Source organism: Helianthus annuus, chromosome 10 (assembly GCF_002127325.2).
Source record: "Helianthus annuus cultivar XRQ/B chromosome 10, HanXRQr2.0-SUNRISE, whole genome shotgun sequence".
Taxonomy (NCBI): Eukaryota; Viridiplantae; Streptophyta; class Magnoliopsida; order Asterales; family Asteraceae; genus Helianthus; species Helianthus annuus.
In genome coordinates, this window is record NC_035442.2 from 127,117,805 (window position 1) to 127,129,936 (window position 12,132).

The 12,132-nt window shown below is 32.7% G+C and overlaps 1 protein-coding gene across 5 annotated transcripts; it reads right to left on the bottom strand.

The window, feature by feature from the left end:
• Positions 1–1,502: 1,502 nt before the first annotated feature.
• On the bottom strand, positions 1,503–3,646 carry LOC110882818. Of its 5 annotated transcripts, none has more exons than XM_035979114.1 (6): positions 2,733–3,640; positions 2,536–2,583; positions 2,321–2,454; positions 2,154–2,232; positions 1,901–1,966; positions 1,503–1,726 (listed from the first exon to the last, which is right to left on the bottom strand). In XM_035979114.1, exons 3-6 carry the CDS (start codon positions 2,448–2,450, stop codon positions 1,681–1,683), a joined length of 321 nt encoding a protein of 106 aa, XP_035835007.1. In that variant the 5' UTR covers positions 2,451–2,454; positions 2,536–2,583; positions 2,733–3,640; the 3' UTR covers positions 1,503–1,680. The 5 variants fall into 5 exon arrangements, 3 of the variants coding, with proteins under 3 accessions (XP_035835007.1, XP_035835008.1, XP_035835006.1); XM_035979113.1 differs by having other exon boundaries at positions 1,512–1,726; positions 2,154–2,238; XR_004870654.1 differs by lacking the exon at positions 1,503–1,726 and having other exon boundaries at positions 1,770–1,966; positions 2,154–2,238; positions 2,733–3,495; positions 3,609–3,646.
• Positions 3,647–12,132: the final 8,486 nt, after the last annotated feature.

Consider the following 12,132-nt stretch of genomic DNA (forward strand, 5'->3'; position numbering starts at 1 on the left):
ACTGATCATCATCTTTTCTGCTTTATCATGTCTCTTTCTTTGTCTGCCAACTAAGAAATTTCTTTGATAACTCCCAAATCAGTACGAGGTCTAACATACTTCTTCTCAATACATTCCCATGATCTCAAATGATTTGCTTGAACCCAATTCTCAAACCGATCTTTCCAACCATAATATTCCTCAATACCCATTAGCTTTGGGGGCTTTTGTTACGTTCCTGTTTCATTTTCCATGTTCATGCTTTGAGCAATGGCAGCCGGAGTAGTCGGGGCTGTAGCAAATGCGTTATAGAATTCCTCTTCCATGATTCGGTTCTCAAAAATTTCACAAACAGCCTTTTCAAACGAAATCAGATTCAAACGAAATAACTTTGATGCGAAATAGACAAGTTCAAACGAAATGAACACCTTGAAGCGAAATAAGATGATTTCGTATGAAATAGAGTGGTTTCGTACGAAATAAGTTGATTTCGTACGAAATAAAGTTCCTTCTCAAACGAAATAACAAACTGGTGCGAAATAGGTCTATTTCGTGCGAAATAGATGACTAAAAAGTGATTTCGTGCGAAATCAAGTATGGTTTATACGAAATACTGCTGACGTCATCATGTCGATCTGATTTTTGTCCAATTGATCAATTTTTTAAGCTGATTTTAGGTCTGAATCTTCCAAGGCTTTGTTAAAACAGTGTTTCGCATATAATGTGAGAAATTCAAGTCATTTTGACCGTGAAAACTTGTTCAATTTTGAAAAGAAGGTGTAGAAATCAGAATTTGCAGCTGAATCGGTAAGAACTCTTCCTCCTGAGCTCTGATACCACTTGTAGGATCGTTTGCACGACCAAACGAGTCGTTCAGAAGAGTTTTTGCTCAATATGAAAGGCGGAAACACTCGTATCAAGTCAATTCAGCTAGATATTCACTTTAAATGTCTTGTTTATTGATTTGACAATGATTTACAGCGAGACGACACTTCGGCAGCAGTTCGGTACCAGAATCATGAACGTTACAAATGACTTGACAGCATTGGTATATATAAGAGTTGGTATTTCGCACGAAATAGGCAAGTGCTATTTCGTGCAAAATCAACTACTAACACACATCTCCTATTTTCTCGTACAACGTGCCCTGATCTAATAATTCTATTACAAGACTCGATACAAGATGAAGTCGACAGACGTATGCACCAACACAGAGAGGAATCCAGAACTCTGTTAGTTTTAGTCAGACCTTTGAAGAAACAACGTATTCCAGCAATTTAGGACGCTACACAAGAGGACGTTTCCACGAATCCAGCCTGGAAACAATGACTTCTTATTAAAGGTGACAGGTTTGACTAATTAAATGGATCAAAAGTTGCTTCTAAATCATTTTATATAAAAAAAGTTAGATCATGTTCAACCAGTTATTGAAAAGGAACTCATAAGTGATTCTGGCCAACCCGACCAACGCATACAAAGATTGGTCTTTGTTACTGGAACTCGTTTTGACCTATCACCAGCACGCCCATTTAGCCACCTCTACTTTGCATCAATCAAATTTTAAAGATAGTTATACCATCAAGAGCAACATGATTTGGTCCATAACTTGTTACATCTATCATGTACATTCCAAACAAATCGCATAACTCGTACAATATCATTCTTGGTTGGTCTACCTGCCGACACAGTATCGTTTTGTAACTACCTTTCATTTATCCCTTTAGGTTGACAATACCACCAACATTCCCTGAATATGCATAAAGAAATTCAAAAAAATTGTAACCATAATAAATGAAAGAAAGAAAAAAAAAGCTTATTACAATGAAAACATTTATATAAATCGAAATGAGAAATTTATAAACAATATGTAGTCATATAAATCATATCATATATCCACATATTTACAAACAAAATCCCTTACATTTCACCAATCACTGTAGCGCCATCGTCTGCCCAATCTAAAAGCACCATCTGAAAGCACCATCGTCTGCCAAATTTGTAAAAGTGTAAGAATTTCAATGCAGACAAAAACGTGTTCCAATCACTTAACAAGTTATTGAAATAAACAAAACAAAGAAAACCTAAATGCTTTATGGTGAATATCAAAAGAAATCAAACAAAATATAGAAATTAAAACCAACAAATTAATGAAACCCTGAGAAAAGAACTTATACCGCCTCATAAGACCCAGGTTTGCAAGAATTACCAGCGATCTACAAATGCCGATTCTAGTTGGAGAAGACGACCCAAGCCCTAAATCTTCACCAAAACCACCATCAACAAACTTTCAAGAATTACAACCAACTTAACCAAATAGAACATGCAATAGAAAAAAGCTTACCAGAAACGTGTCGGAAGTGGATCAGAACCATAGCCGCTTGACCGCCGTCTCGCTGCCGGCATCCACCATAACAACCACCATCATCAACGACTAACAAAGCCACATCAGAACCATATGAGAATGTCTTCATCACCCTAAATCATAACAAACCCCTCTTCGTCTCAAACCACAACCATCACAAAAATTCACAAAAATTATGAGATTTGAGCACAAACCTCAACTTTCACCAGAGTTTCTTAGAACCAACATCCATGGCTGCAATACTATATAAACAGAGGAAAAATATTAGTTTCTTTAAATCTTTCACATAATAAATATAAAAAAAACCAACTAATATTGGATATGAAGAATATGCTACTCGGGTAAAATTTCACCGTATGCAACAAATCACTGATAAACCAAATAGTAATACCTTGAAATCGATGGTACCGAGTGAGAAATTGATAGAGAAAGAAACCTTGAAGCCGATTGAAGAAGTGATTAGGGTTGAAGCCGATTGATTGACAAAGAAGTGGCAGTTATATGGTGGCTGACCAGATCCGGGGCTAGTGGTTTATAGCATCATATCCAATTTTACAGGCGACCACTACCACCATCAATTCCGATCACTGTGGCCACCAAATCTGAATTAAGAACACACCACAACAATGAATTAGACAACTATTTGGATCGAAACTTTCGCCAAAGACCTCCGGTGCTAGTGCTGGATGGATTAATATAAAGACCTTGTGTAAAACTTAAGTATACAATATACAAAAAAAAAAGCAAACAAACAGTTATATATCTATATATTTAAACAAAACAAAATATCACAACCAGATATATAAAAAAATAAACTAAGCTGAGAAACTCTCATATATGCAAGAGACTAACAGATAAATTGAAAATCTTCGTCAGGCATTTCATCGAACAACATGTATGCACTTTCCTAATCACAAGATTTACAAATCCCTCAGCCCCCATGGCATTCCCATCGATCTAAACACATTTAAATTCTACAAACACATACAAATAAACAAATTCAAGTATCCAGTTGGGTGTGTATTCAAGCAAATAACAATCACCGTGATGAAAGGAATGTTAATTCTAGATTATACAAATATGAAACACGCGAATCATCCGAGAAAAACTTGCCTTCATTAAAGATCGAAAAACATGGTGGCGGATTCAACAATCTTGAAACATTAGAAACATCACAGAGTTACAAAGATTGAAGATATCGTACCTAATTCGTGAATTGATTGGAGAAGAATATATGATTAGAACGGAAGTGAAAGGATTTCGTTACCAAGGGATTGAATCGATTAACTGCAGAGATTGATGTGTTGATTATATCTTTAAACATGGGTTAAAAACATAGAACCCTAATCAGGTTTATTCAATCATGATGTAAATATAGATACCAAGTTAGAGACACTTACTTGTGGGAGTGGTCATCTTTGAAGACGAAAATAAGGCCATGATTCCCGTTATGGTACCTTGGATTGATGGATCACCTTAGAGAGAATTTTTTTTAGTATTCTAGTATTGGTGTTCTTATCGAGTTTTTGATCACCACTTTCAATATATAAAGATCAATGATTAATGATCATGAATAGTGATCCGTTATAAAAACTCTATGTATTCTCTATTAATGGTACCTAAAGGGAAATCATAATTGCCCCTTGAACTAATCAATATTTACAATTACTACCATCAAGTAATTGTCAGGGACTAGTTATGTCATATTGGTAATGTTACCAAATGATCCGTGAGGCCACATCAACGGGTTATTTCTAACATTATCCCACTTGGCCGAGTGATCATTTGTGATAAGTATAAGTTAGTTTGGCCAAGTTAAAACATTAATCAATGTTTCAAATTGAAATTGCAACAGAAAAATACAGTTATTGAGTTATTTTCAACTCAAGACCCCCATTAATCATGTTACAACCTCAAATCAAAACATACGTAAATTTAAGACCAAAATGACTGAGGTAAGCCCTTTAAAATTAATTTGTATAATTCTTATCTATACGTCATTAGGTGCACATACGTATTTATAGACAAAACAAATTGTATAATTGAGAAAAAATAATAACTAATCATTCATATGTACGATATGCTTTTATGTAAGGCCTTTAGTAAAACCCGTCTTTGTTATGAGCTCTTAAAAAGACTTTGGGTGTAGACCTTAGTTATCGGATTCGCAAGCATATCATGAATGTAAATGTATTCGATACAAGTATTTAGGTTCCTCTTCTTGTTCATAAACGAACAATAATTTTGTATCGAAGTTTAATGCAGCACCTCTCAAACTGTTACTGCTCGAGGAAATAAGGTAGCTGACTTTTCACAGTAAGTCTTCAATATAGTATTTATATGGAGTTAACAAGTTTATGAGTCCACTAATAAATCTTCAACAACATTTATTGACAACTACGTTGTTAATTAACAACATATTATATCAATATAACATATTTTGTTTTATCAGTTTCTTATGACTCCTCCATGAGACAAATTTGTCTGCAGACATAAGGATTACCCCAAATTGACTTTTAGTTTCTTTTGAATATTACAAAATCAAGGTAAGAATAATCAACCTTTTCTTATAGTCTTTCTCATTTCGTAAAGATATTGTAAGATGCTTCACGATAATCTATAGTGGTCTAATGTTTATCAATGTGAGCAATATCTAAACGAGTATAAACTTGAACCTTCGTAAGGCTTCTAATTAATGGAGCATAAGGAAATAATCTCATTTATCATTTTATCCTCTAAAGGAGAGCTATATTGTTTGTTACACATGTAAGAGCCCGCTTTAGAGTAAAGCTTATGGGACGAAACTAATGTCCTGTTGGGTCTATCTCGGTATATTTTGTTATCTCTCACGTAAGTGGTATCTCCGAGATTCATTATATCAAAAAAATGTGTGAGAAATTATTTGACTTGTGTAACATATACTTATCCAAAAAGTGTTATCTATATAAGGATAAGTTTACATTAGTTGCTCCCACTCATCTTGAGGTAGGCACATAAATCCACTTAATTCTTGATGAAAAGAATGCATTAAGATTTCATCACATTTTGATGTTTGCCTTAAACCCATGCATGGAATTAATTGACTTACAAAGTAAGTGTTCTTGACCTTCAGTTTAGAACTTTCAGGTTGTTTTATGAACACGTAAGTCTTTGTTTAAAGAAAGTTGTTTTAATGTTCATATAATGTAGCTCTAAATGATTATAAGCCACTAGAACAAAAATGATCCTCAAAGAAACATTTTGTAAGAAAGGTAAGATGATTCTTTGATAAATAATTCTCTTCTGAGCACAACCATTAACAATCAATATTGATTTTAGTGTCTTAACGTTTGCATTTGGATTTAGGTAATTCAACCAAATCCCAAACGTTATTTTGACACATAAAATCAAATTTGCTAATAACAATTTTTATTCCATTTAGAAAATTGATTGATGCTAATGACTTAATTAGAAGAGGTAGGATCAGTAAACTTTCTAATATCCATTTCAACTTTAGTCAAGGAGGATACATAATCATCAAAGTGAAACCTAGATGACCTCCGTAGTTGATTATTGGGTTGTATTAAGAGTTTCAGTTTTATGGATTAACTCTTGCTTAAGTTGCTATCACTTTCATAATTCTGAGTGTGTAAGAGTTGGTGCAGTATGGTATGCAAGAGGTGTAATCAGAGTAAAATTTAATAGGTCTCTTCCCCCCGCCTCTTGCACTTCTGGCAAATCCTGATAAGGACTTTTACTGCTCCCACTGACTTAGAAATCTTTAACAATTTAGCATGCTTATGGTTAACCTTAGAAGACCAATAAATTATAGTAGAGAAACAAGTTAATGATGTTACTCATTGTAGTTTCTCTGTTTGAGGATTATAATTTTGGTAAGAAATATGAGTATGCCCATGTTTAAGCAACAATGAAACTTTTGTTAGAGTAGCAGTAGATTCTTAAAGAGAAAAGTTGTGAAGGAGCAATGTCTTGTACAAGAGGTACAAATTGAGGTAACAACAAGTTTTCACTCCCCTACCTCTTACAACTCTCGCAAGTTAAAATTAAGACACTTAATGCTCCCACTAACCTTTTAGATCTCTAGGAATGGTACAAGATAAGTTTCAATGATGTACGTGCTATGGGAACATGTCATATATGTTAGACTTGATTTCCTTAATGTCCAGATGTTATAAAAATTTTGAGGGACATATTTAGAAGGAATCATAATATATATAATTAATTTCTTTAATAAATTGATCCATATGAGACATATTAGATACAAGTAAATATTATTTGAAATGATAAATGACTTATGTCTGAATATTCCATTTTGGGATAAGTTCCAATGAAATATAATTTCTAATGGAACTTAATTTATTCCCTTAGCCATTTAAATATTAAGGCTTTTAACACATGCTCGTAAGTCACAAAAAAATGAGATTTGATAATATTTCATCCTTTCATGAACCTGGTCCAAATTTCGCATGCAATTTGGTCTTAATGGATGAAGTTGTTAGATCTCATTTTTCTTTTGTTAAATTTTCATTTTCATGATAACAAAAGATTGTGAAAAATGTAGTATCATCTAGTTCTATCTTATAAGGTTTCCATCCAGATTGTGATGACAAATAATATGAGAGTTTAAGGTAAGAGTGACTTTGTCGTGACCATGCAAACCTCAAAACTGTCATAATGTAGCTTTCGTTTTGATACTAAATTCTGAATAATCTACTGAATATATAAGGTATCATAAAGCCCAATTATAAAACAGTTTATTATGGTTCTTATAGTCTTAACATAAAATTTTGCCACTAACTCTCATATTAATTATTTGTTGATTTCTGGTAAGTAAACGTATAGAACTAGACTTAACCCATCATGTGTTAATTGGAATATTATCATTAGCAGACTTGAATATCATAAATATCTAACTACTTATCTTAGCCAGCTGTTCCATTGAATTATGGATAGTCTCGATGCTCATGCCTGGTTTAATGGCATAAAGCTCCAGTGAGAATTTCCTTTGAAGAAACTTATAGCTAGAAGCAGTACTTGTCCACTTTATCTGAATCATAAAAGTATCCTCCTTTTAGGTTTAGTGGCGGTGAGATGAACAACATCTAATTTTCCAGTTTCATGCATTCCTTTTCCTGTACATATGCTACTAATCAACACACTCATTTTCCTTTGGTACTCTTGAGTGGTATAGTTGATTCTTAAGACAACTTATGGTATTAGTGGAAAAGTTAAATGTAATGTACCGGGAAAATGTACTGAATTCCATATGTAAACCTTTAAATTATGGGTCATGGTATTGTACATCATGATGTATTCACATATGCCACTAACTTTATAGTAAGAATCTAGAGTAATGCATGCGCCTTAGGAGTTATTTTGATTCTTCCAAAGAAAACAAATTAGTCTTAGGAAATTTAGAATCTAGAATAGCTCACATGATAGCAATAATTAAGTTAGTTCTTGATTATCATAAGAGATATAATGTTTGACTTATCCCACTAGTCATGCTCTAATTTTCTTCTGTGATACTTTTATCAGAAAAGAGCAGTAGGATTGTCATATCTTAAGAGATAATCAACAATCCAATAAGAGCAAATTTTATAGAAACTCTTTAGTAAGCAAAACATTTTAGATTTTGAAATTAGAGTGGATAAAATAGATGAGATACAAACCTAAGAAGAAACTTGGAGTGATTTACATTATGGGGTAATCAAGTAAGGCAGACACAAATTATTATATTGAAGATATAGTCTACTATAACACCAAAATAACAGACTAATTTAAGGTTCTACCTGAATTTTGGCTTCGCTTTGGCTTTGACCAAAATTCAGACATTATGAACGTACATAAATAACAGATTGTCTTGATGTTCTAAATAAATTTGGCTTCGCTTTGGCTTTGACCAAAATTTATGCATTATGAACATACATAATAGACTGAATTATTGTTCTACATGAACTTTGGCTTCGCTTTGGCTTTGACCAAAATTCATGTATTATGAACATATTAATAACTTACGTAAATAGAAACCAACTTAATGTTCTGCCTGAACTTTGGCTTCGCTTTGGCTTTGACCAAATTTTAGGCATAATGAACGATATAAAATAATAGACCATCTTTAGTGTTCTACATGAACTCTGGCTTCGCTTTGGCTTTGACCAAAATTCATATATTATGAACACACATAAATATAGACTGTCTCAATGTTCTACATGAACTTTGGCTTCGCTTTGGCTTTGACCAAAATTCATGTATCATGATGAACATACATACACAATAAGGTAAAGCACATAAATATAACATAACACCTTTGGGCCAGAAATGAAATATTTATGTAAATTATGCTAATACAGATAATTACATAAGATGTCATAACTAAAGCTTCAATGTTTAATCAAATGATATCCCGTTTGTTCAATCATCGATCATTGAAGTTTGCCATTTAACTTCCATACTTAAGTTGGACCATTCACAAGTTGTTCCATAAGTAAATAAATAAATAAGGCTTTCAAACCGATTGTCATATAAACGATATGCAAAAAAATTAAATCGTTTGCAAAATAAAATATCTCAATTGCTTAAATCCTTTTTGCAAAACTAAATCCAATCAAAGAAATAATCCAATTGAAGGATTCTTGTTGGCATGGAAATTTACGTAAAGTTAAAAATTAATATACCATTAATATAAAATTAATATACCATTAATACACTAATTAATCACATTGAATAAATAATTGCAATAATTAATATACCATTAATATAAAATTAATATACCATTAATTCACTAAGAGCCCATTTATTTAAATTCATCGTTACTCTGATTTTTAATCACAAAATTATATCCCCACTAACTTCATAGGAATATAAAACAAAAGTGAATGAAAATATTTGGTGAAGTCTTTAAAGATGAACCCACTAATTAAGAGTCAATGTTCATCGTTCATGTACAAAAATAAAATAATTAAATTGGCATGATCCAAATCTTATGAATATTATATTCATGTACAAAATTCATAGTAAAACAATTTATGAATATTAAATGAATTAATTCATGAGTGCAATTGATATTCAAATATATCATTCACATAACACTTCTAAAATTTAATGGATTTTGAAAAGTCTGGTCATTTCATGAATAACGATTCATGGAATATTGGAACAAATTTATTGTATATATTTTAACTTCCAATTCCATAAGATCCATAGATATGCTTTTGCATATCACGTGAATGTAAAGCAAAAAATCGACAGAGTAACAGTTCGATTAACATGGTCAGAATGATATAATCAACATTGCTCTGATACCACATGTTGATTATATCTTTAAACATGGGTTAAAAACATAGAACCCTAATCATGTTTATTCAATCATGATGTAAATATAGATACCAAGTTAGAGACACTTACTTGTGGGAGTGGTCATCTTTGAAGACGAAAATAAGGCCATGATTCCCGTTATGGTACCTTGGGTTGATGGATCACCTTAGAGAGAATTTTTTTTAGTATTCTAGTATTGGTGTTCTTATCGAGTTTTTGATCACCACTTTCAATATATAAAGATCAATGATTAATGATCATGAATAGTGATCCGTTATAAAAACTCTATGTATTCTCTATTAATGGTACCTAAAGGGAAATCATAATTGCCCCTTGAACTAATCAATATTTACAATTACTACCATCAAGTAATTGTCGGGGACTAGTTATGTCATATTGGTAATGTTACCAAATGATCCGTGAGGCCACATCAACGAGTTATTTCTAACATGATGAGTATCCACAAAGCGGCGTGAAGGAGAAGAATGAGAGATTTAGGTTTTCTAAACAATTATATATGATCCAAATAATGTAGGTCGGTGTCTGAAAACCCAATAATCCGACCCGAAAATTGCCGGATCCCGCGTCCACCTTCTAATTTGGTTTGTGTATTGAGATTTTTGGTTTGTGTATTGAGAATTGAGATGGATTCCCTCTCAAAATCACCCTCTAATCCACCATAACATGCCACATAAGCAAAAATGCTCCACCATCACATGCCACATGGCCCAAATCATCTCATTTATTAATATATATAGATACTAATAATAATTAGCATATTGCATTCGGCCACACAATGCAACAATTAGTGGGTTTTTTTTTTTAATTTATGTGAAATTTCTAAAAACCAGGATTAAGATCCCTGAGTTATAGCCAAAAGCCATTAAGTTCTTTTGTTTTCTAGTGAACTAATTGTTTGTAGAAAGTTAAAAGTTTGTTATGCGATGCATTTAACCAGAGAGCGTTATTTATAGGATTGAGCTATTCTACAAATAAATTTAAAAATAAGAAATATAAAAAATCATTAAAGAGTGACAAGTGTCCAAAAAGAAATCAAATGTAAAGGGTAATTTTGTCAAAGAGAATAGAAAGATTATGCACAATAAGCAAGTCACATGTTATTTCCCCCTCATTTTTTAAACGTCCGTAACTTTTTTTATACGTCATTTGTTTTAAAAAAAATATATATATACCATAAAATCGAGTGTCTTTTTATCTTTAATATGAGTACCCTATTGTTAATTTGTTATATTTAAACATTTTTCTTTGAAAACCCATTTGCGTATTACACAATGGAGATAATGTAAAACACAATGAGAAAACCCAGTTGCGTATTACACAATGGACATAACGTAAAACACAATGAGTATTAAACTAAAATCACCATTGAAAGTAGACCAAAAACACAATCGATGACAACAGATAAAAGACACAATGGACATAATGTAAAACACAATGAGCATCAAATTAAAAACATGAAAGTAAACTAAGAACACAATTGATGACAACAAATAAAAGACATAATTGATGAGAGCAGATAAAAGATACAATTGACAACGGACTTAAACACAATGGACAATAGACTAATATATAATAAAGAACAATTTAAAACACAATGGATAGTATAATAAACACAATGACCAGAATCTATAACACGATGTATAGAAAACCCAAATATAACATCATCTTCATTGTATTAGACTATGGGGTATGGGGCGGGGGTTGGGGCGTGGGTTGGAGAGAAACGCACAAGTCACCACCCCGGGTGGGCTTGGGTTTGGGCGTGGCCCCTTGGGCGGAAGTTTAAGGTCGGGCGTGGGGCATGCTAGCGATCCTATGTGGCCGGCACTTATTGGCTTGTTGGCTAGGGCATAGCGGACCATGTTTAATTTTAGATTTTTTATTTTTTTTATTTTAATACACCTGGCCAAGCCACACCCCGCCATACCCTGTCACACCCCTTTCTAAGGCGGAAGCACGAGGTGTGATCATGAAAGGTTTTCATTGCATACGATTGGTAAACATACTACATGCTCATAAAAATAACTTCAAACGCCATTAACATTACGTAACGGAAAACATAGTTTAAGTGTTTACATCACGAAACAACATATTGTCTGAAAGTTTACAACTTTATTTAAGACAAACATAAACGACATCCACGAGCATGAGTAAGACCGCGCGCACATCCACTTTAGTTACCTGAAATACATGTGAGTTTTGGAAAAGACGTCAACAGAATGTTGGTGTGAATTCATGCAGTTCTTGAATTGAACGTTTGTATACTTTGAATGAAAAACATGGTATGTATCTGGTATAAATCAAGTATTCTTGTGAAATAAAGTATTCTTATAAAATAAAGTATTCTTGTAAAATAAAGTATTCTTGTAAAATAAAGTATTCTTGCAAAAAAAAGTATTCTTGTAAAATAAAGTATTCTTGTGGTACAAATCTTGTACCGATAAAGTATTCTT

Coding starts and splice junctions, on each gene's coding strand:
- LOC110882818 (XM_035979113.1), bottom strand. CDS start 2,450: ATGAAGACATTCTCATATGGTTCTGATGTGGCTTTGTTAGTCGTTGAT. Junction 1,967..2,153: donor AACCTGGGTCTTATGAGGCG/GTATAAGTTCTT, acceptor CAAATTTGGCAG/ACGATGGTGCTTTCAGATGG. Junction 1,727..1,900: donor GCTACAGTGATTGGTGAAAT/GTAAGGGATTTT, acceptor ATGCATATTCAG/GGAATGTTGGTGGTATTGTC.